We start from the raw sequence: 20479 nt of genomic DNA, 5'->3' as shown, positions 1-20479 counted from the left end.
CATCTTTCCAAGCAAACAAGACTCGCATGTGTCATCTTCCCTAAGGTCGAATGACTCCAACACTCCATCCTTTTGGAGTTGGGCTATGCGTTTCTTGTTGACATGTCCAAGACGACAATGCCACAAGGATGCTTTATCCATACTAGTGGAAGAATCAATATTCAAAACATCATTTCCTAAGTTATCAACAATCATAACGGTTTCATATATTCCATTACATGGTATAGCTTCAAAGTAAAAGACACCATTTAGATAAGCCAAAATAGAACCATTCTCATTATTAAAAGAAAATCTAAATCCTTGTCTATATAAACCATGAAATGAAATGATGTTTCTTGCCATTTCTGGCGAATAGCAACAATTGTTCAAATCTAAAACTAAACTATTCCTAAGCACTAAGGAATACACTCCAATCTTGGTCACAGGCGACGATCTTCTGTTCCCCATGATTAGATTGATCCTTCCTTGCTCCACATCCCTACTTCTTCTTAGTCCCTGCACATTAGAACAAATGTGATAACCACAACCGGTATCAAGAACCCAAGAAATAGCATGATTAGAATCGTTAGATTTGATTGTATATATACCTGCGAAAGATGGCTTGATCTTTCCTTCTTTGATTGCTTGCAGGTAATCCGGGCAGCTTCTCTTCCAATGTCCTATCTTGTGGCAGTGGTGGCACTCTGCCTCCTTCGGGTTAGAGCAGGGCTTGGCGGGATCAACTTTGGTCCCACTAGAAGAGGCACCATCTCGGGCTTTCACCTTGCGATAGTTCTTTGATGAAGCTTTCCTCTTCTTTCCCTTCCCTTGTCCAATAGCCAAGACAGGATCAGCGGGCGGATTGGGAGTAGGTGCAACAGACTTGTCTTTGAAGTTGCTCTCAGCAACCCTCAAGAGACCTTGGAGCTTGCTTAGGGTGACCTCCTCTTTGTTCATGTGGTAGGTCATCCTAAATTGATTGTACATCGGAGGCAAAGAGTGAAGTACCATGTCGATCGCCAAATCCTCACCGAAGTCAACATTTAACTTGCGAAGGCGGTCGACATACCTTTGCATCTTTTGCAAGTGCACGGTAAGAGATTCTCCATGACCCATCTTCGCGGAAATCATGTTAGTGAAAATCTCGTACCTCTCTTGTCTCGCGTTTTGGTGGTACCTCTCCAATAAGTCTTGATGCATTTCGTACGGGTACATGTCCTCGTAGGACTTTTGGAATTCGGAGTTCATGGTGGCGATCATGATGCAATGTACCTTCGTTGCATCTCGCTCATGAGTTTCAAAGGCGGTGATTTCGGCTGGAGTAGCGATTTCGGTGTTGATTTTCTCGAGCTTCTCATCAAGGACATACTCTTTGTCCTCATAGCGAGCAATGGTGCGAATGTATCTTATCCATTCGCTAAAGTTCGTTCCATCGAAGGTGACCTTTTGGCAAAGGCTCATCAATGTGAAAGAACTAGCAGCAACGTTGTTTGCGTTCGACATCTACAATTAGAAAAGGACAAAGATAGATTAGAATAAGAATCCCTAATTATCACCCAATAAGAAAATTAGGGCTAGGATCCAACAATGACATTTACATACTAGAAAAGGGATGCCGTAATCTAACATGCAAATAAATTGAAGGTAAGTGAATGACGATTCACTAATTCTCCATCACGAAACTTAAACTATTAGTCCTAAGTGTTTTTGAGAATTCCTAGGTTCGGATGAGATTCATTGAAACTATTAAATGGCATGTTTAAATCTCGATATGCCCCTCTTGTTTGTGACTGGGATGCCGAGGATCACAAAGCGGGTGTGAATTACCATGCAAATTCACATGGCGCCTTCATTGAAACAATCACCTATTCGATGTGCCGGTAAACCACACACGCTCCATCGAACTATGATAAACAACGAATCACCCTTTGCCACCTTTGCTTAGAACCAATTAGCGTGCCGGTAAACCACACGCGCTCCACTAACATCTTAGCAAGGTGCAAAGTGTAATTTCATGGGATTGCATCAATTCACTTTTCCTAAAGTAACTAGGATTGGGAAATTTTAAAAAAAATGTGTAGTTACTTTATATTTCTTATTATACTTTTAATGAGAGGATGAGGTTTCCCTATCCTACCCGTTCGGCTAACGACCCTCCACCAATCAAGCAAGCGGTAGGTGTGAGTGTACACCCATTAAGCGCCATTTTATAGGCTGCAACCTTATACCCACCTTATAGATCGGCTTCGTGAATGAGGCCTACTAACGGTAAGACTAGCATTTAGTTATACATATATATATATATATATTATTCTAGTAATATCATATTAGTATAGGGTTGTATTTTAAAACTTTTAAAATCTAGGGTTTGAAATTTAAGTTGTCTAAATTAAAACTTTTAATCACAAAAGTAAATTTCAAAACAAGAGGGTAGGTTTTAAACATTTAAAACATGGAGGATCAAATAACAAATAATTCCAATTAACAATTAATATCCTAATTATCTATATTTGATTTATTCAAGATTTCTTTTTAAGATAACTACCAAAATAATCAAAATAATTAATTAATTATCATATAAGGAAATTAAATATTTAATTAGTTGATAATTACCTTTAACTAGATCAAGATAATAGTTATATTTATCAGAAAAACGAATTAATATTGATCTAATTAGTTTATGGTAAGTTAAGATAAGATAAACACAAAGAAATCCCGAATCTGGCCATTCCTGACGCCTGGACTCGCCGAGTGCACAAAGGGACTCGCCGAGTCAGGCCTACTCGCCGAGTCCACTTTGAGACTCGCCGAGTCCATGACTCAGAAACCAAAAATCGAATTTTGCAGGTTTGTTTCAGTTAATCAAGCAACAATTTATAGAAAACCAAGCTAGGCTCTGATACCACTGATGGGTTTTAGCCATAAGAACTTTCCTATGTGCGCATGCAAAACCCTAATGCTTGGATCTAGGCTTTCTAATAAACATGCTTTGAATCCAAGACTTCTAATTACTAATTAGGTTAAATAAGAACATTGAAACAGATCTAGAATCATACCTTTGAGTTCCTTGTTGATCTTGAGGTCTTGGAGCTTCTAGAGTCACAAATGTCACTCCTCTAATGGCTTACAAACACCAAAGCAAAGAGGATGATTTGGGAGAGAGGAGAGGGGAGGAATTTCGACCAGAGGTTCCTTACTTTAGTCAAGTGTCGAATTCCATCAGCCATAGGATCTATTTATACTTGTAGACTCCTTAAGGGTTACAACCTAAACCCTAATTGGATAATCTTCTCTCAAGGCTATCCAAATCCATTCCTAGATAAGCATATGGACGATCTTAGCTCTCCTAAAGCTCTTAGAATCCGTCCAAACCATATCCTAATGGATTTACAGTCTAAAGCTTAACTATCAAACAATTGACAGTTTATACCCCTTTATTTAATTAATCTCTTTAAGTCACCAAATTAATTCTAATTAATTCTATGACTTATATTAATCAAATAACAAATATATTATTCATTATATTATTCTCATAATATATTAATAATATTTATTCTCTCTTAATAAATCATCCTATCAAGTTGCTATGGTGAAGGCAACCAAAAAGGACCATGCACAACCGGATATAGTTACAGCCTTAGACACTATTCCAACAGATACCTGTTAATAGGTGTTAAACTAGTAGTCCTGTAGGACTACCTATGATTATTGGTAGTATGATTATTTGTTTGCTGAGTATACTTATTGTTTATTATATGTCAACATGTTATGTGGGTTGAGACTGTTGCTTTGTGTTGTCAGTTAAAAGACGGGGGCATTCCAACCGGGAGGTTGTGGGCAAGGGTAATATAACTGGGAGGTTGTGGACCCATTATGTGGTATGTAGAGCATTCCAACCGGTAGGTTTTGGGCCAGGGGAGTCTAGTCGGGAGGTTGTGGACCCAGCATGCGAATCTATGTAATTTTATGTTATGTGATGGTACTTTTGGGGAACTCACTAAGCTTTGGCTTATAGTTTCAATTTATTGTTTCAGCTACTTCTGATGATCGCAGAAAAGCGAAGGCGTGATCGTGCACATCTTCCTGTTTTTGTGTTGTTGGGTCTTGGAAATCTCTGATTTTGAATAATACTTCTGAATCAATGGTTCTTTTGTAAACAACAATGGTTTATGGTTGTTTTTAAAAATTTCAAATTTTTATGATTTTTGGGTTGTTACAAGTTGGTATCAGAGCCTTCAATTGAGAAAATTAGATGAATATTCTTGTGAATCCAGACTTAAACTAGGGAACTGTAAAAGTTTTTAAAATGGATTTTCAAAATAGTTTTCAAAAGTAACCAAGGAAGGATGCGACATGTACTATCAGTCAGAGCAAGAAAATATACCCCAAGTTACCCACACTATCATTTAATATTATGTTTATGGTAGAAAAACATGCTAGTGTTAGGCTAGGGATCTTTTGGAATTTCATGATATATTTGCCTGATACGTGATGCCTAATAGCCTAGGATTATTTCTTGTATAGAATTGACATCATTACTGTAGTTGTTTAGTGTATGCACCATAGTTGTACATAACTAAGATTCTATAGCCCGAGAATGTTTGGTTTGACCTTATTTCCAGTTCTTGTTTAATGAATGACTTATAGTAGAATCAATTATTTGACTGTCTATAGGATCCGATGTGTGATTAGCATCTGTGAGTGATGCAGGGTTGGTGGAAGTTTCATGGATGAGTATATGTGTGAGTAGTTGGTCAGATGAGGAATATGTAGCCATTTACGAAGGAGTGAGGATAGGGTGTCGGTGTATCCTGGTAGTTTTAATTATGTTTGGCGTGTGTGATGATCCTTGAAACAAATACGGGTAAATGTGGAAGGTAGTATGGGCCCATACTAGTAAAAGCACAGGACCCGTACGCATAACAAGGAAGTCACAAACCCCAAGGGTTTAGATTTGTATCATGATTATATCTATGTGTATTGTGGCATTTCTGATATATTCTGGTTTATTTTCAGTATGGTGTTTACAAGAGGATTGGGTTCCAGGTCTGGAGCGAGTGGCCAGGACGGGTTTGATAATTGATTAGATTTGGGAGATCATCGCTACTGAGGTGGCTTCTACATTCGGAGGTCTATGGCGGAGACGTTTGGGTCTATCAACACCGCTATGATTGAGTTGTTTGATGACCACTACGTTGCTTTTTCCAAGGATACGACTGTTGTAGCCACTGCTACCATTGCTACTACGGGGATCTGAAGGGAGAGAGATTTCTAGTATCGGGACTTCGATCGATATATGAAGCCCCTGGTGTTCGATGGAGTTTGGGACCCAGTCATTGTGATGAGGTGGTTTTCCGACGTTGAGGGGTGTTTCTTTACATGCTCCTGCTTTGCTGACCAGAAGGTCAAGTGCACCCCGAACCTTCTCTGGTCAGAGGTGAAGGATTGGTGGAGATTGGTGACTAGCTCATACATTGCTAAGCAGAGGGCTGTTGTGAATTGGGAGCAGATCTTTGAGATGTCTTGCATGAGGAATGTTTCGTTGGTTGAGAGGGAGAGAATGGATTAGGAGTATCTACATCTGAGGTAGGGGACTGAGACGGTGACTGAGATCACCAAGATGTCTATCGATTGGGCTCTTTTTTGTCCTGAGTTTGCTGCTTTTGAGCAAGCTTAGATGACCCGGTACTTGAGCATGGTCAAGATGGATAACCGCCAGTTTGTGTCCACCCAAAGATATGGTACTCTCGTTGAGCTACAGGAGGTCGCAAGGAGGCAGGAGATTGAGATGGAGCTCCAGGTGAAAGAGATGAGGCAGGCTCCTGTGCAGTAACAGCTTGCGGCAAAGCGGTTCAAGCCTAGTTATTCGAGATCTGGGGGACATAGGGTCCGCACTTGTGGCAAGTGCAGTAAGGTTCATGAGAATGTTTGTCGGCCTTCTTCTTCTTTTGCATGCCACAATTGCGCCTGGGAGGGACATTTTGCGAAGGACTATCGTCAGCAGGCTTCTTCGCTGAGCAGTAGGATCTATTACCATTGTGAGCAGTAGGGCCACATGAAGGCCTAATGCCCCTTGCTTGCCACAAGACCAATTTAGGTGCCACCTACTGCTACCTTGAGGATTACAGATGGATGCCAGGGTAGGGCAGAGCCCCCGAGGTCTCGAGGTTGTGCTTTCCAGCTCACTACAGATGAGGCCAGGGTGGCGTCGGGCGTCGTTACTGGTATGTTTCTATTTATTATTCTGGCACTTATGTCGAGGTATACTTATGTTTATGTTTCTGCTAGGTACCTTCTCAATGAATTCCTTGTCTGCTCTTGTGCTTTACGACTCTGGTGCAAGTCGATCCTTTATATCTCAGACTTTTAGTAGGGATTTTGATATGACTCCTAGGGAGTTCGGGTGTCCGTTGTGGGTTTCTATCGCTAACGAACATTGGATATTTACATCGAGCGTTTATCAGGGTTGTGTTTTGGATATTTTTAGGGTGCCTTATCAGATTGATCCGATTCCTATCCCCATGGAGGATATGTGTGTGATAGTAGGGATGGATTCTTTGAGAAGATTCAGGGCTATGATCGACTGTGAGGGTTAGCGAGTGATAGTTCGAACCCTAAATGGGGGAGAACTGGTTATCTATTGAGAGGGTACCAAGATTAGATCGACTTTTTGTTCTATCTCCAAGGCCCGACAGTATTTGTAGCATGGATGTATGGATTACCTTGCTTATATGTTTGACACCCGGTTCCGGACCGAGGTTTTGATTTCGGATGTACCAGTTGTTAGAGAGCTTGCTGATGTTTTCCTGTAGGAGTTACTCGGCGTGACTCTCGAGAGGCAGGTTGAGTTCAGGATTGATTTGATTCCCGGTGTGGCTCCTATTGCCAAGGCGCTGTACCGGTTGGCACCTCCTGAGATGTAGGAGTTTTCCTCTTAGCTTCATGAGTTATTGGGCAAGCAGTTCATTAGACTAAATAGTTCACTATAGGGAGTACCGATTTTGTTCATCAAAAAGAAGGATGGTTCAGACCGGATGTGCATTGATCACAAGGAGTGGAACAAGTTGACGATGAAGAACCGTTATCCCCTTCCACAGATTGATGACCTCTTCGATCAGCTGCATGGTGCATTTTGGTTCTCCAAGATCAAATTAAGGTCAGGGTATCATCAGATGAGGGTTAGAGTGAAGGACGTGGAGAAGACCGTGTTTTGGCCGATAATGCCAATTGGGCTCATCTATGCACCTGCAAAATTTATGGATTTGATGAATTGGGTTTGCCGACTGATGCTCGATCGACTAGTTATTGTGTTCATCAATGATATCTTGATATATTCCAAGACTAGGGAGCGGCGTGAGGAGCACCTTCGAGAGCTTATGGGATTTTTGACGCGGGAACGACTGTATGCCATGGTCTCAAAGTGTGAGTTTTGGTTACGAGAGGTTCAGTTCTTAGGACATCTCATTAACCAAGATGGGATTTTGGTTGACCAGGCCAAAATTGAGGCCGTGATGCAGTGGGAGGTTCCAAAGTTTCCTTCAAAGATCAGTAGTTTCTTGTGTTTGGCAGGGTATTATCGAAGATTCATTAAGGACTTCTCCAAGATTGTGTTACCCCCTCACTCGTTAGGAAGGGTGTGGATTTCCGCTGGGGGCCGGATTAGCAGACTGCGTTTGAGATACCAAGGTGAAAGTTGTGTGAGGCCCCAGTGTTGACCCTTCTTGAGGGTGTTGAGGATCTTGAGGTATTTTGTGATGCATCCATCACTGGTTTGGCTGCAGTGCTTATGCAACATGGGAGAGTTATTGCTGATGCTTCTTGACAGCTGAAGCCACATGAGGTTTGGTATCCGACTCATGACTTGGAGCTAGGAGAAGTAGTGTTTACCCTCAAGATTTGGCTGAATTATTTATATGGGGTCAGTTGTACCACCTACATGGATCATAAGAGTTTGAGTTACCTTATGGATCAGCCGAATCTAAACATGAGGTAGTGTAGGTGGCTTGACATGGTCAAGGATTATGGCTGTGAGATTCTGTATCATCCTGGGAAAGCCAATGTGGTGGCTGATGCTTTGAGTCGCAAGACGGCTCTATGATTGTAGGTCTGTGTATGAGGATTTCTATTGATTTTCCATTTTTAGATTTGATTAGGGAGGCTCAGGCCAAGGGAGTCAAAAATGAAAATTGGAAGAAAGAGAGGCTCAGGGGTGAGGCTGATAGGTTTGCTACTGACAATCATTGATTATTGACTCGGTATGGATGGGTTTGGGTGTCAGATTTTGGTGGGATTAGACAGACTGTATTGGAGGAGGCTCACAAGTCTAGGTTTTCGATTCACCCTAGAGTCACCAAGATGTACCAGGATTTGAGGCTAAGCTACTGGTGGTTGTGTAGGAAGAGGGAGATATCATGGTATGCTGAGAGGTGCTTGACCTGTTGGATGATTAATGTCGAACACCAGAGGCCGCATGGCAAGTTACAACCACTTGAGGTTTCTACGTGGAAATGGGAACATATTACTATGGATTTCATCACCAAGCTACCTCAGGAGGCTAATGGACATGATGCAATTTGGGTGATAATAGAGCGATTGACTAAGAGTGCCCATTTCTAGCTATTCGTGAGAGACCGTCGGCCGAGAAATTATCCAACTTGTATGTGCGTGAGATCGTTGCTCGACATGGTATTCCACTATCCATTGTATTTGATAGAGATGTTAGGTTCAGATCTCGTTTTTGGTAGAAGTTCCACAAGGAACTGGGTACGAGGTTGCATCTTAGCACTGCTTATCATCCGCAGATGGATGGTCAAAGTGAGTGAACCATTCATACACGTTAGGACATGTTGAGATGGTCAAAGTGGTGGGAGTTAGCACTCCTACCTTTCTCTAGCTGAATTTTTGTACAACAACTACCACTCCAGTATTGGTGCGCCGACTTTCGAGCTCCTCTATTGGAGGAAGTGTCGCACCCCAGTGTATTAGGGAGAGGTTGACCATAGGGTCATGGGAAGGACAGAGGTAGTCCCTCAGACGATAGAACTCATCCGACAGATGAGACAGAGACTTCAGACAACCCAGAGTTGGCAGAAGCGTTATGCCGACAAACGTTGATCAGAGTTAGAGTTCCAGGTCAGGGACATGGTCTTACTAAAGGTATCGCCCTGGAAGGGTCTCATACGCTTCAGGAAGAGGGGCAAGTTGGGGCCCCGATATATTGGGCCATTTCAGGAGATATCTAGGATTGGAAAGGTAGCGTACAAATGGGATTTTCCTAAGCACCTTAGCCAGATCCACAATACCTTCCATGTGTCTCAGCTTAGGAAGTGTGTGACTGACGATTTAGCGGTGGTTCCTTTGGATGATGTTCAAGTTGACGATCGTCTAAATTGCATTAAGAGGCTAGTGGAGATATTGGATTGGAAGACGAAGGTCCTACACATCAAGGTGGTGACTTTAGTCAAGGTGTAGTGGCGACATCGGAAGGGTCCTGAATGGACATGTGAACCCGAGTTTGAGATGCGGGAGCATTACCCGTAGTTGTTCACTTCGGCGAACTTCGAGGACAAAGTATGATCCAAGTAGGGAATAATTGTTACACTTGAGTCCTAATAAGTTTCCCTTCCAACTCTTCAAATTGTAACTTTTGGCATTTTAGCCCTTACGCAGAGCGTACCTGGATGGTACGATGGGCGTAATGGGCTTAAGGTGGAACGATGACGTTTTGAGAGCACGCTGGGTGTACTTTAAGTACATTGTGAGTACTTTGTTTGGATATAAACCCTAATCTTTAGGGTTTGGACCCTATATATTGAACCATAATTTCCATTTCCCCATCCCATCTCCAACCTCCATTGCTAGAAACATTCCCCCTTGCAAATCCTAGCCACATTGTTGCATCTTGAAGCTTGAGAATGTGTTTTTGTGCATTTCAAAGGAAGAAGAAGGTGGCATTGAAGCTTAGAAGCTAGAAGCAAGTTTGGATATGGGAGTTTTGCATCATTTTTAATATCCAGAATGTATAAAGTTCATACCTTTGTGATTAACTTGATAGATCTTGTTGGTTTGATGATATTATGAGTTTTGTCCCCAATATATGACCGTCTTGTGCATGGCATACTATAGAACATATGCACTGCCCTTTTGGATGTTTTTCTTGGTCTAAAGTGATAAAAATATGATCTTGACTCTTGGCTCTTCCCCATGCATGAGTATGATTGTCTTAATGGATTAAGATGTTGGGATTTTTAGTGTTAAGCACTTAATGGCCATGCAAGACCATAAAGTTGGAAACTTTATGGTCAACGATGGCATTTGGGACTTGGATCTATAATTTGGACGTAAAGGTTTTTGTATTAAGCACTTCATGAGTTGGGAACAATCCAACTGCATACGCCGACGTATTAGGTGATACGCCACATATACATAGTCAAGTCCCGTATCCTAGTTAATGTCACACCCCCAAACCGACAACGGCGGAATATGTTATGGGATGGAGGACGTCATGTTCAGTATCATAACAATGCATAATAGAACAAACAAGCAACCACATCCATTGCATTAATATAATAATTGTAATACAAGCGTGTTCTGTACATTTATGTAGACACCAAAAGTATAAACAAAATAAAAGATGAGTCTTATATGTGCTCCATCTTCCAAAAGCTGCACCAGTACCTGTTTATTGTTGACCTGAGAATACAAGTTATTTTGAAAACGAGTATCAGCATAAAGCTGGTGAGTTCATAAGTATATAGTGTCATTGTTTGTATAAAAGTGTTTGCAAATCGCATAGTATGACATTTATTAACAAAGTTTGAAGATGGTTTGATCCCTAGAAAATCCCATATTTTCCAGCAAAAGTAGTCTTTTACCAAGACTTAGTTATTTGTAAATTTGTTTCTTTGAAAATGTAATAGTTTTCTTATGAAAGTATCAGAAATGAAAATACAATTTTAAACTTGTTCATTATAGAGAAATAACAGAGTTTCACCCCAGCAGCATCACTGCCGGTTAAGTGTATTAGTGAATGCAAACTCCGGATAGTATTAATTGTGCGCACACCTCGGGATGTGTGTTTAATTGAATGTGAGCTCGTATGTAACCATATTGAGTGATAGTAGTGTAGTGGATGACCCTCCAGGTCACCAATGGTGTAGTAGTGTTTCGTCATCCCTGGGCCTAAAAGGCTCGGACTGTAGCTAGCAGTCGGGATGGGGGATCCCGTATAGATCTATACACGTAGTGGTCGCTCTCCCTCCAGGAGACGATGGTTATCCGACGATCACATAGTGATAGGTCGTATAGAGAGATAGTGCATCACATTCAGTTGTAGTATTTTCTTTCGTATGGTATATAATGTTCTCTTAGTATACTATGTACTGTTCTCTTGATGTAGTTTGTAGCATTTCTTCTTATAGTGGGTAGTGTTTCCTTAGTATAGTGTATAGTGTTCTCTTTGCATCGTGTATTGTACATATAGTCTTGTAATTGTACTGACCATAATGTGTATCATAGTAATATCAGAAATGAGTGGTAATCCTTAACTATACCTATTATAGTTAAATTGAGTACTTGATTGAGTGTCTTCGATATGTAGTAGTATCGAACTAGAGTGAAAACTTTTATGTCTAACACAAATATACAAGATATATAACTAAGTATTCAACGACAGTCGGACAGATAACCTAACACCCTAAGTCCACAATTAAACAAGAACAGGAAATAAGGTCAGTTATGAGTTCTAAATCCTTCAATACTTACTTATATAAATATATTGGTGTAGACATGATTTGAAAATAATTTAAGGTTTGAAAATATTGCAAAATTGTTTTAAGACAATTGAATTGTGAAAATAAGGTTGATAAACATTTGAAATAACTTTACTGACCAGGTAATTTGAAAATGTAGAAAATCCTTTTGTTAGCAAGTTTTAAATCACGTGTGATTGATACTGTAATGTATTGAATTCAACTTGTATCCCCCCATAAAAGCATTTAAAACATTAGAAAGGTTAATTAAGGGGTATGAACTCACCGTTTAACGTAGGGTTCGAGTGTGCGATTCGTATGAGTGTCGAGTGTCAACGGATGCTCTGAACGCAAGTAGCCCCTATTAATCATATGGTGACACATATATAAGTTAGAGCTAAGGTTTTTCACGACTAAAAATGATGGGAAATCCCTCCTAAGGGATTGGAATCACTAAGACTAAGTGTCCCATGTTCTATACCCAATGATCTATGCAAGTTTAAGGCCAAATATGGGTATTAGGGTGTGTGTATGGCCATAAAGGTGAGTGTGCGGCTGGGGAATACGACCAGACTGATGTGTGAGGCTGCACACTAGAGTGTGCGGCCGTACAGGGTGTGTGTGCGGCCGTACACAAGGGTGTGTGGCCATACACTCCTTGTTTGAGTCCTATGTGTCGATTGTGTGGCTTTACTCTCACTTTGGAGGGTGTTTTGAGTGTGTGCGGCCACCTGATGAAGGTGTGCGGCCGCACTTCTTCATGGGATGAAGAACACAAAGAACATTATGAGTTTGAGGCTTGGATTCAAGCGTTTTACCTCTATGACAAGCTGAATGATGATGTTCTCCATGTTTTGGAGGCCTTATAAGTGTTTTTGGGTGGTTTTCTAGAGAGAGAAAGTATAGAGAGAGATAGGATGCAGCCAAAAGTGAATGGAAGGGGCCCCTCCACTTTATATAGGGTTGAGTGTGAGGCTGGAGGGGTTTGTTGCTGGGTGTGCGGCTGGCTGGCCGCACACACTAGTGTGCGGCCGCACACACCTCTCTTGGTGTGTTTGGTTGGATTTTGTGATGCAACACCCTTCCTAACCCTTCCTAAGGTCCATATCTATGATATATTAAGCCTAAAGCACTCGTGCGGACCCAACATTCTATTAAAAGATGCTAAATTCAAGTGAATTATAGATACATGGATCGATTGCATATTGTAAAAGTGTCAGGTTGTCACAGTTAACGAGTGAGTACGCCCTGCGTACATCTATGTATGCCCTAAATATGAGGCTGGTTTGACTCGGCTGGTTTGTTGAGTTTGACCAATTTTGACCCAAAGGTATTTTAGGTAATTTGAGTGGTATTTGAGATTGGTCATTATTTGGTGTTTAGTTGACCAGTCGAGCTGTCATTCAAAGCTGTGTGTTGGTAGAGATATTTTTAGACTAAGAGGTGTGTTTCCTCACTATATTTGCGGTCGAAGGCCCCAAGACCATGTTGGATTAGGTGCCTAAGCCCATAACTATAATTGGTATAAACTTGAATTGATAACATAATAGTCCTCTTGGGTTGCCCTCAAAGCTAGCAATTGGACAAGATTATTTTGGAGAGAGAGAATGATTTATTATTTGAATAATTAATTGGAATATATAATTTGTTAATATATTATGAGAATAATATATTAATTAGAAATTATGATATTTGGTTAATAATTAATTAGAAATTATTTAGATTTAATTTTGGGATTAATTGGATTAATCTATTGAGCAGAGACTATTTGGCAATTTATTGATAGTTGAGAAAAAGGATCTAAAACCTCCTTGTAAGAGGTTGGACGAAAACTTCTAGGAAGTGCATATAGTTTTCGTCCAAGGGATTTTGGATGGAGGCTCATGGGCTGCTTGGTCACCAAGCAAAGGGATTTGGGTTTCCTCCTTAAACCCTAGCTTTGGCTCTAAGCTACCCCACCTATATAAAGAGATTTAGCCTTCTAAAGTTCTGCACTCCTAACCCTAGAAGAGTTCTGGCCTAAATTCTCCACCCCCTCTCCATAATCCTTAGTTGCTAGTCTTGGGTTTGATTCTATAAGAGGAACGGAAATAGTGGTGCTTGCTTCCAAAGGATTAAGAAGAAGGTGTTCATTGTTATTTACAACAATAACAGTAAGGTAAAGATTCCTAACCTTAATTTGGTAATTTTAGAAAATAACCTAGTGATCTTATAGTTCTTGATTGTTGTTCATTGTTATATATTCAATAGAGAAAACATAGATCTTTATTAGGGTTGCACGCATACTTAAGGGTTTAAGTTTATTGTTTTGCATAAAACCCATTAGTGGTATCAGAGCGTAGGGTTTGTTTTCTATGCACAAGGGTGGCAGAACATGCCAAGAAGGAGCTACTCCAAAAGAATTCCTTCGAAGTCACAATCGCGCAATGGTGACTGGAATGCAAAGAAGGGCAAGAATTCAACTCCCAAGGCCAAGAATCAAAATCCTAAGGACAAGAAGGGAATGCCATCCTTGAAGCAAAGCTCAAGAGATGCTCCAGTGAAGCCAAGACCAGTTAGGTCAAAGCCATCTCGACGGCCGACTTCAAGTTCAAAAGCAAGTACTTAGCCACCCATCCGATCGAACAAGAAATGGGTTAAACCCAACTACAGATGGGTTCCAAAGGTTCAATCTCCCAAATCGTCTAACGATTCTAACATTTCTTCATCTTCTGTTTGTGATAAGCAGGATATGTCATGGGAGAGAGTACCTTGAAAAGATGACAAAGGTCGACCCAGTTTCAAAATGGATTGGGTTCCAAAGACCAACTAATCCCGCTCTGTGCTGGAGCAGCTATGGAGGCTTATCATCAGACATCGGTTTGTTGGTAGTGGCTGTTCCAGGCACATGATAGGGGACATCTCTCAACTGTACAACATTCAGAACTTTGATTAAAAGTATGTGTCCTTTACGGGAAGGGAAGAAAGGAAAGGATCACACATGGGGTTTGTGCTTAACGATGTGAAGAATTTTCAGATCTATTCTAAGATTGAAATATGTGTGCTGCTCTCACTCCATCTAGATGAAAATTCAATTGGTGACTTACGGTTTTGAGTTTTCTTTTCAGTACTCCTGAGTTTATCTTAAACTAATTCATTTTGAAGACAAATCTTTTATTTTCTTATAGTTTTTGGTTTGTAGGTATTGTTTGGGAAGTGATATGAAGCTTAGTGCTAAAGGGCATTTTGAAAATCATATAATGCACTAAAGCCGTATTGTTTAGACTCTGTGTTCAATGTGCTGGTAGGCATGAAGGGTTCAAAAAGGACTAGGCATTGATTAACAAATGAAAGGACTAGACAATATGAACTTAAATAGTCTCATTTAGACTGACCATACGACGCTCGGGTAGATTGAGCTATGAGATAAACATTGTAACCTGTAGGATACACTAAAAATAATATGTATCTAGAATTTTGGCTTAACATTTCCTCGATGTATGGACTCATGTCCTTAATTCAGGTACTGATAGGGCGACTGGGGGTTCTGATAAAGTAGGTCTGTAGGAAATTAGTTTCTTGCTTTCTATCTGTCAGTCATATGTTGTATCTTCTGTGTGATTGGAACATATCTGACCTAGAATGCAACATATACAAATCTATCTCTATGCTTCCCCTTATCCATGCAATTCTTTCTATCTGTTAGCCACATGCTGTCCTTTTTGCGTGATCGGAAGATCCGACCTGGGACACAACATATGCATCCTGCTATCTCTCTAACCCTCTAGCTATGTTAGTTATATGTTGTTCCCTCTATGTGATTAGAAAACATCAGACCTGGGATACAACATATGCACTTCTATATATCTGACTTCTTTCTTAATGATTGAATACTCACCTAAAGTAAGGAGTTCTTTGGAAGTTCTTGATTACCGGGGTATTTCGGGAAGCGAGGAACATGTTCTAGTACATCTAAAATTGAACCATATAATAGGTTGTCTGTAGATCTCACTGCTGAATTTAAGTGGACAACAATATCTTTGGTCGTCGTCAGCTAAATGGTCCATTTAGGAATATGATCACAATGACCTGTCACTTATAATCTGTCCAATTTGTCAATATCATTTGTGTTTAAGTGGACCACAATACCAGTGATTGACCAGATCTAGACATGCAGGCGTGTGCTGATAAACGATATTGGATTTTTTGACAACTTTGATCCCAAATATTTTTGTTTTTGTTAAATTTTTTTAGAGTTTTCCTCTATGCGCAAATTTAGGGGGAGAATTGAAACTTTTAAAAATCAAACAAAAATCAGAAAATTAAAAATCCAAAAATATTGTTAATTCTGTTTTATTTCGTTTTTTAGAAAAAAATCAAAAATCCAAAAAATATTTATGTTTCTGTTTTAATTTTTTTCAGAACAAACGAAAAATCCAAAAATATTGTGTGCAAAGTTTTCTTTTAGTTTTGTTTTTATGTCAATTTTTTCTATGTCTTGAAACATGAATTCAGATGTAGATGAGACTCATGGAGACTGTATCGAGATTTCCTGAGCCAAAGCTTCTTCCGTGATTGTTGAAGAATTGTCATTCAAAAGAACAAGAAATAAATATTATTCTTTCAACATTCAATCTTTCAACCATAGAAGCAAGTTGAAGCTGTACTTGAAGATTATATGACAGATTGCATTGAAGCCTTCTCAATCAACTTGTTGCTATCTTATGTACCTGCTAAAGTGATCCAGAAGATTCGTTATCTTTGATATTTTCTCTGAAGATTCTCAAGCTGAAAGCACCAATTTTCAAGAATCTCTACATGAAGCCTCCACACCCAACGTGCGTTCAATGTCAAATTTTGAAGAGAAGCCCAACTGTTCAAGATGAAGTTACTCACATGGATGATTCATTTGCTCATCTTGAAGTTGTGAAAAAATCGAAGATAAACGCTGAAGCCAAGCACGAAGAGAAGATCTAGAAGAAATGCAAACTACAAACCTAGGGGGAGTTTGTTGGGTCAAAAGAAAAGAAAGCTATAAACCAAGGGGGAGATTGTTGGGTCTAAAATATTGATTTATACTTTGCTTTTTTAAGAATTTATTCTTTTTAGTCTTGGGCGAAAATAGTTTTCGGTTTATTTGTAGCTTGGACCGAAAACCCATGTGTTTTCGCTCTAGCATTGGTTTTGGGACTTGATTTTGCGGTCCGTATATGTATAGATTTAGGGGTGAGGAGTGGAGGAGAGTTAAGTGGAGGAGCATTAATTCATAATCATATTGTAGAGAGAGAAAGTAAAGAGAAGAAGAGTGCGTATGTGTGTGTGAATCTTGTGTTGGAGCATCAATCTTATCATCAATACATCATAGATTCATATTATTATTATTGTTATTATTATTATTATTATTATTATTATTTATATTATTATTATTATTATTATTATTATTATTATTATTATTATTATTATTATTATTATTATCCATTTGATCTTCCCTCATCCACTTGATTGAGATTCCGCACCATCAAGTGGATCTGATTGATACATCAAGCTAGTTTTTGGGACTTACATTTGCATGCAAGTAACGCAAAGACAAGTATCATACCACATAACACATAATCAATTAGCATACCACATAACATATAATGGGTCGGCCTGGGTGCATTCGAACCATTTGTATGGTTAGGAGACTCACCTCAAATGCGAACTGTAGCTGAGTAGGTCCAAACTCTGAGTATCAGCTCTGCCACCTCCCTAATCATAAACAATTCCTTAGATACAACTCAACCCTTCAAACCCTTTAAAAGTCAACCCTGGTCAAGGTCAAAGTCAACGCTCCGAGTTGACCTAACTCGTCGAGTTATCCTGGTAACTCGTTGAGTCCATCCCAAAGCCAGAATCGCGATGTTGCAACCCAATTCTTCGAGTCCTCCTACAACTCGTCGATTTGCTCCGTTTTCCAACAGAATCGAGGTAACTCCAACCCAACTCACTGAGTTGCCTTGTGAACTCGTCAAGTTGTTCAGTCTATCAACTCAATTAATGTATTAAGCCTTTTTTCTCAAATCCAAAGGTTCCAAACGTCAGATCCCCTTTCATAGAGATTTCTAGAAGGGTAAAGTTTCCAACTTTACCCCCAAGATTCACCCAAATTGCTCTAAACCCAAACCCTAGTTCCTTTAAAGAAGTTCTTGACTCATTAAGCCCCAAAACCCTTGCTACAACGTTCCAAATTACAAATCTGATGTCCAAAGGAGGACAAAGCACGTAAAGTTTCCAACTTTACATCCATGCATGCTTGAACACTCTCCAAGGTCCATTTTAGGCTTCATAATGGACATACTGCATGAATGGGACATGGAGTCTATTAAGGTTTGCAACTTTAAGCCTCAAGATATCATGGAGGGGTTAGATCTAACTTGGCAACCCTTGGAATCCATTTCTTTTGGAAAACTCCACCCAAGATCCCAAATTATGCTTAAAATTCAAATAAGGAGATCTAGATATTTAGATGACAAGGTGTCGACTTTATACCTCTAAGTTGTTGCCCTTGAAGACGATTTCTTGGATCTAAAGTCCTTCCTTCAAGCTTGATGCTTCCTACTCCAAGTTCCATTCAAGAATCACTAAAAACCACTCTTTAAGCCCATCACACTTAAGATAGAATCTAGGGTTTCTCTGGACAAGGAGGCTGGTAAGGAGGCCAGCCAAGGGGGTTAATGTTCTTTATATAGGGTGCAATGCTTGAAAATTAGGGTTTTCATCCCCAGCATCAACTCATCGAGTTGAGGCTCTCCAACTCGTCGAGTTGGGCGCTTAATCTGCGCATCCAAATTGATCCCTACACGACGAGTTGGAGCTCCCCAACTCGTGGAGTTCCAACCCAGAACCCTAAAATTTTGAGAAATAAATAATACCTGGACAAAGTGATACACTGTAGATGAAAAGTTGTACTGAAATGGAGACGAGTTCCCATCTCATCATGAAATCGCTTCCAAAACCTGGAAGTAAAATGAACATCCAGGTCGGAGACCACCGAAACCGGCACCGCATGACGTGCCACCACCTCACGAACATAAAACTCAGCTAGCATCTATGTAGAAATACACTCCTGGATCGGGATAAAGTCCGTGCTCTTGGTCAATCGATCCACAATGACCCAAATAGAATCCACTCAGCGCACTATCCTGGGTAGCTTCGTGATAAAATCCATTGTGATGTCTTCCCATTTCCATACGGGAATCTCCAACGGATGCATCTTGTCGTGAAGTCGCTGATGCTCGGCCTTGAATTTTCTGCAAGTCTAGCACTGCTCCACAAACCATGCTATATCCCGCTTCATGTAGGGCCACCAGTAATTAGGGCGAAGATCCCTATACATCTTCGTTGCCCCGGGATGAATGGAGAATCTCGACTTGTGGGCCTCCTCCATCAGAACCTTCATACCCCACTCCAATACGGAACCCGAAACCTCCGATGCAAAGTTAACAGTTCCTGTCTATCATAATCGAAGGAAGCCACCTGACCCAATATCCACTCACACTTCCGGCGTTCTTCCTTCATAGCCTCAACATGCGCTTCCCGAATTCGTCCCAGCAAGGTAGTATTTGTTGTCGTCCTCAAGCATATATCTCGAATAGGAGCCGCGGCCGCCTTGCGGCTGAGAGCATCGGCCACTGTATTGGCCTTTCCCAGGTGGTACAGGATCTCACAATCATAATCCTTCACCACATCCAATCAACGATGATGATTCACATTCAAGTTCGGCCAATCCATCGAATACCTTAGGCTTTTGTGGTTCGTGTAAACAGTACAACGAACCCCATAGAGGTAATTCCACCAAATATTGAGGGCGAAAAGCACAACTCCCAGCTCTAAATCATGCATTAGATACTTCGCCTCATGAGGCTTCAGCTGACTCGAAGCGTATGCGGTCACGCGACCCTGCTGCATCAAAACTGCACCCAAAACCATGATCGATGCATCATAATAGACCACAAAATCATCGACACCCTATGGCAAGGTCAGAATCAACGCCTTACATATCCGCTATCTAAGAGTCTCGAAGGCTGCCTGCTGCTCAGATCCCCAGCGAAATGTCACCGACTTCTTGGTCAGTCGGGTCAATGGAACATCAATCTTGGAGAAATACTGGATGAATCTCCGATAATAACCATCCAAACCAAGAAAACTCCAAATCTCAGATGGAGACCTCGGAACCTCCCAGCATCATGACCGCGACCTTGGCCGGATCGACCAGAATACCCTTCTGATCGACAAGGTACCCCAGGAACTGTACCTCGCGCAACCAGAACTCGCACTACAAGAAAAACACGATTTTGCTAGGGAAGGTTACTATGGAACATATTTTCGTTGTTAATCTGTAATGGATCGTGTTATGGAATGTCGTTCCATAGCAATGTTGCTACCACATTGTCTACAAATTTTATTTCTGGTAGCGAGAATGGGACTTGCTAGGGAAAATGCTACCGACTCCATATCCATTGGTATTATGCTACCGATAGTTGTATGGAACAAAAATTTGTAGCAATTTTCCAACGACATTTGTTACGAAGTCACTTTCCATTGTACTGCTGCTATGGAATTCACTATCGTGGTTACTATGCAACGGAGTTTGTGACGGAAACCAATTCCATAGTAGAATTGCTATGGAAGTACCATTCGTAGGTATTTGCTAGGGAATTATGCTATGGAATATGATTCCGTTTGCTTGTTTTGCTATGGAACAAAAAGCGTAGCTGATATGTGACGGTATT

At 40.5% G+C, this 20479-nt stretch overlaps 1 protein-coding gene across 1 annotated transcript in view; it reads left to right on the top strand.

Moving 5' to 3' along the window:
* The first annotated feature begins 5683 nt into the window (after positions 1-5683).
* LOC145067478 (uncharacterized) overlaps positions 5684-20479 on the top strand; it is a 40208-nt gene continuing 25412 nt past the window's right edge. The window contains exon 1 of the mRNA XM_079014614.1: positions 5684-5808. Within this exon, the coding sequence (XP_078870740.1) occupies positions 5684-5808 (125 nt within the window). The remainder of the gene's footprint in view (positions 5809-20479) is intronic.

This window comes from Lactuca serriola, chromosome 8 (genome assembly GCF_051521515.1).
Source record: "Lactuca serriola cultivar US96UC23 chromosome 8, Lser_US96UC23_V15, whole genome shotgun sequence".
Taxonomy (NCBI): Eukaryota; Viridiplantae; Streptophyta; class Magnoliopsida; order Asterales; family Asteraceae; genus Lactuca; species Lactuca serriola.
Note: the sequence above shows the minus strand (reverse complement) of the source record. Positions and strands in the feature narration are given on the sequence as shown.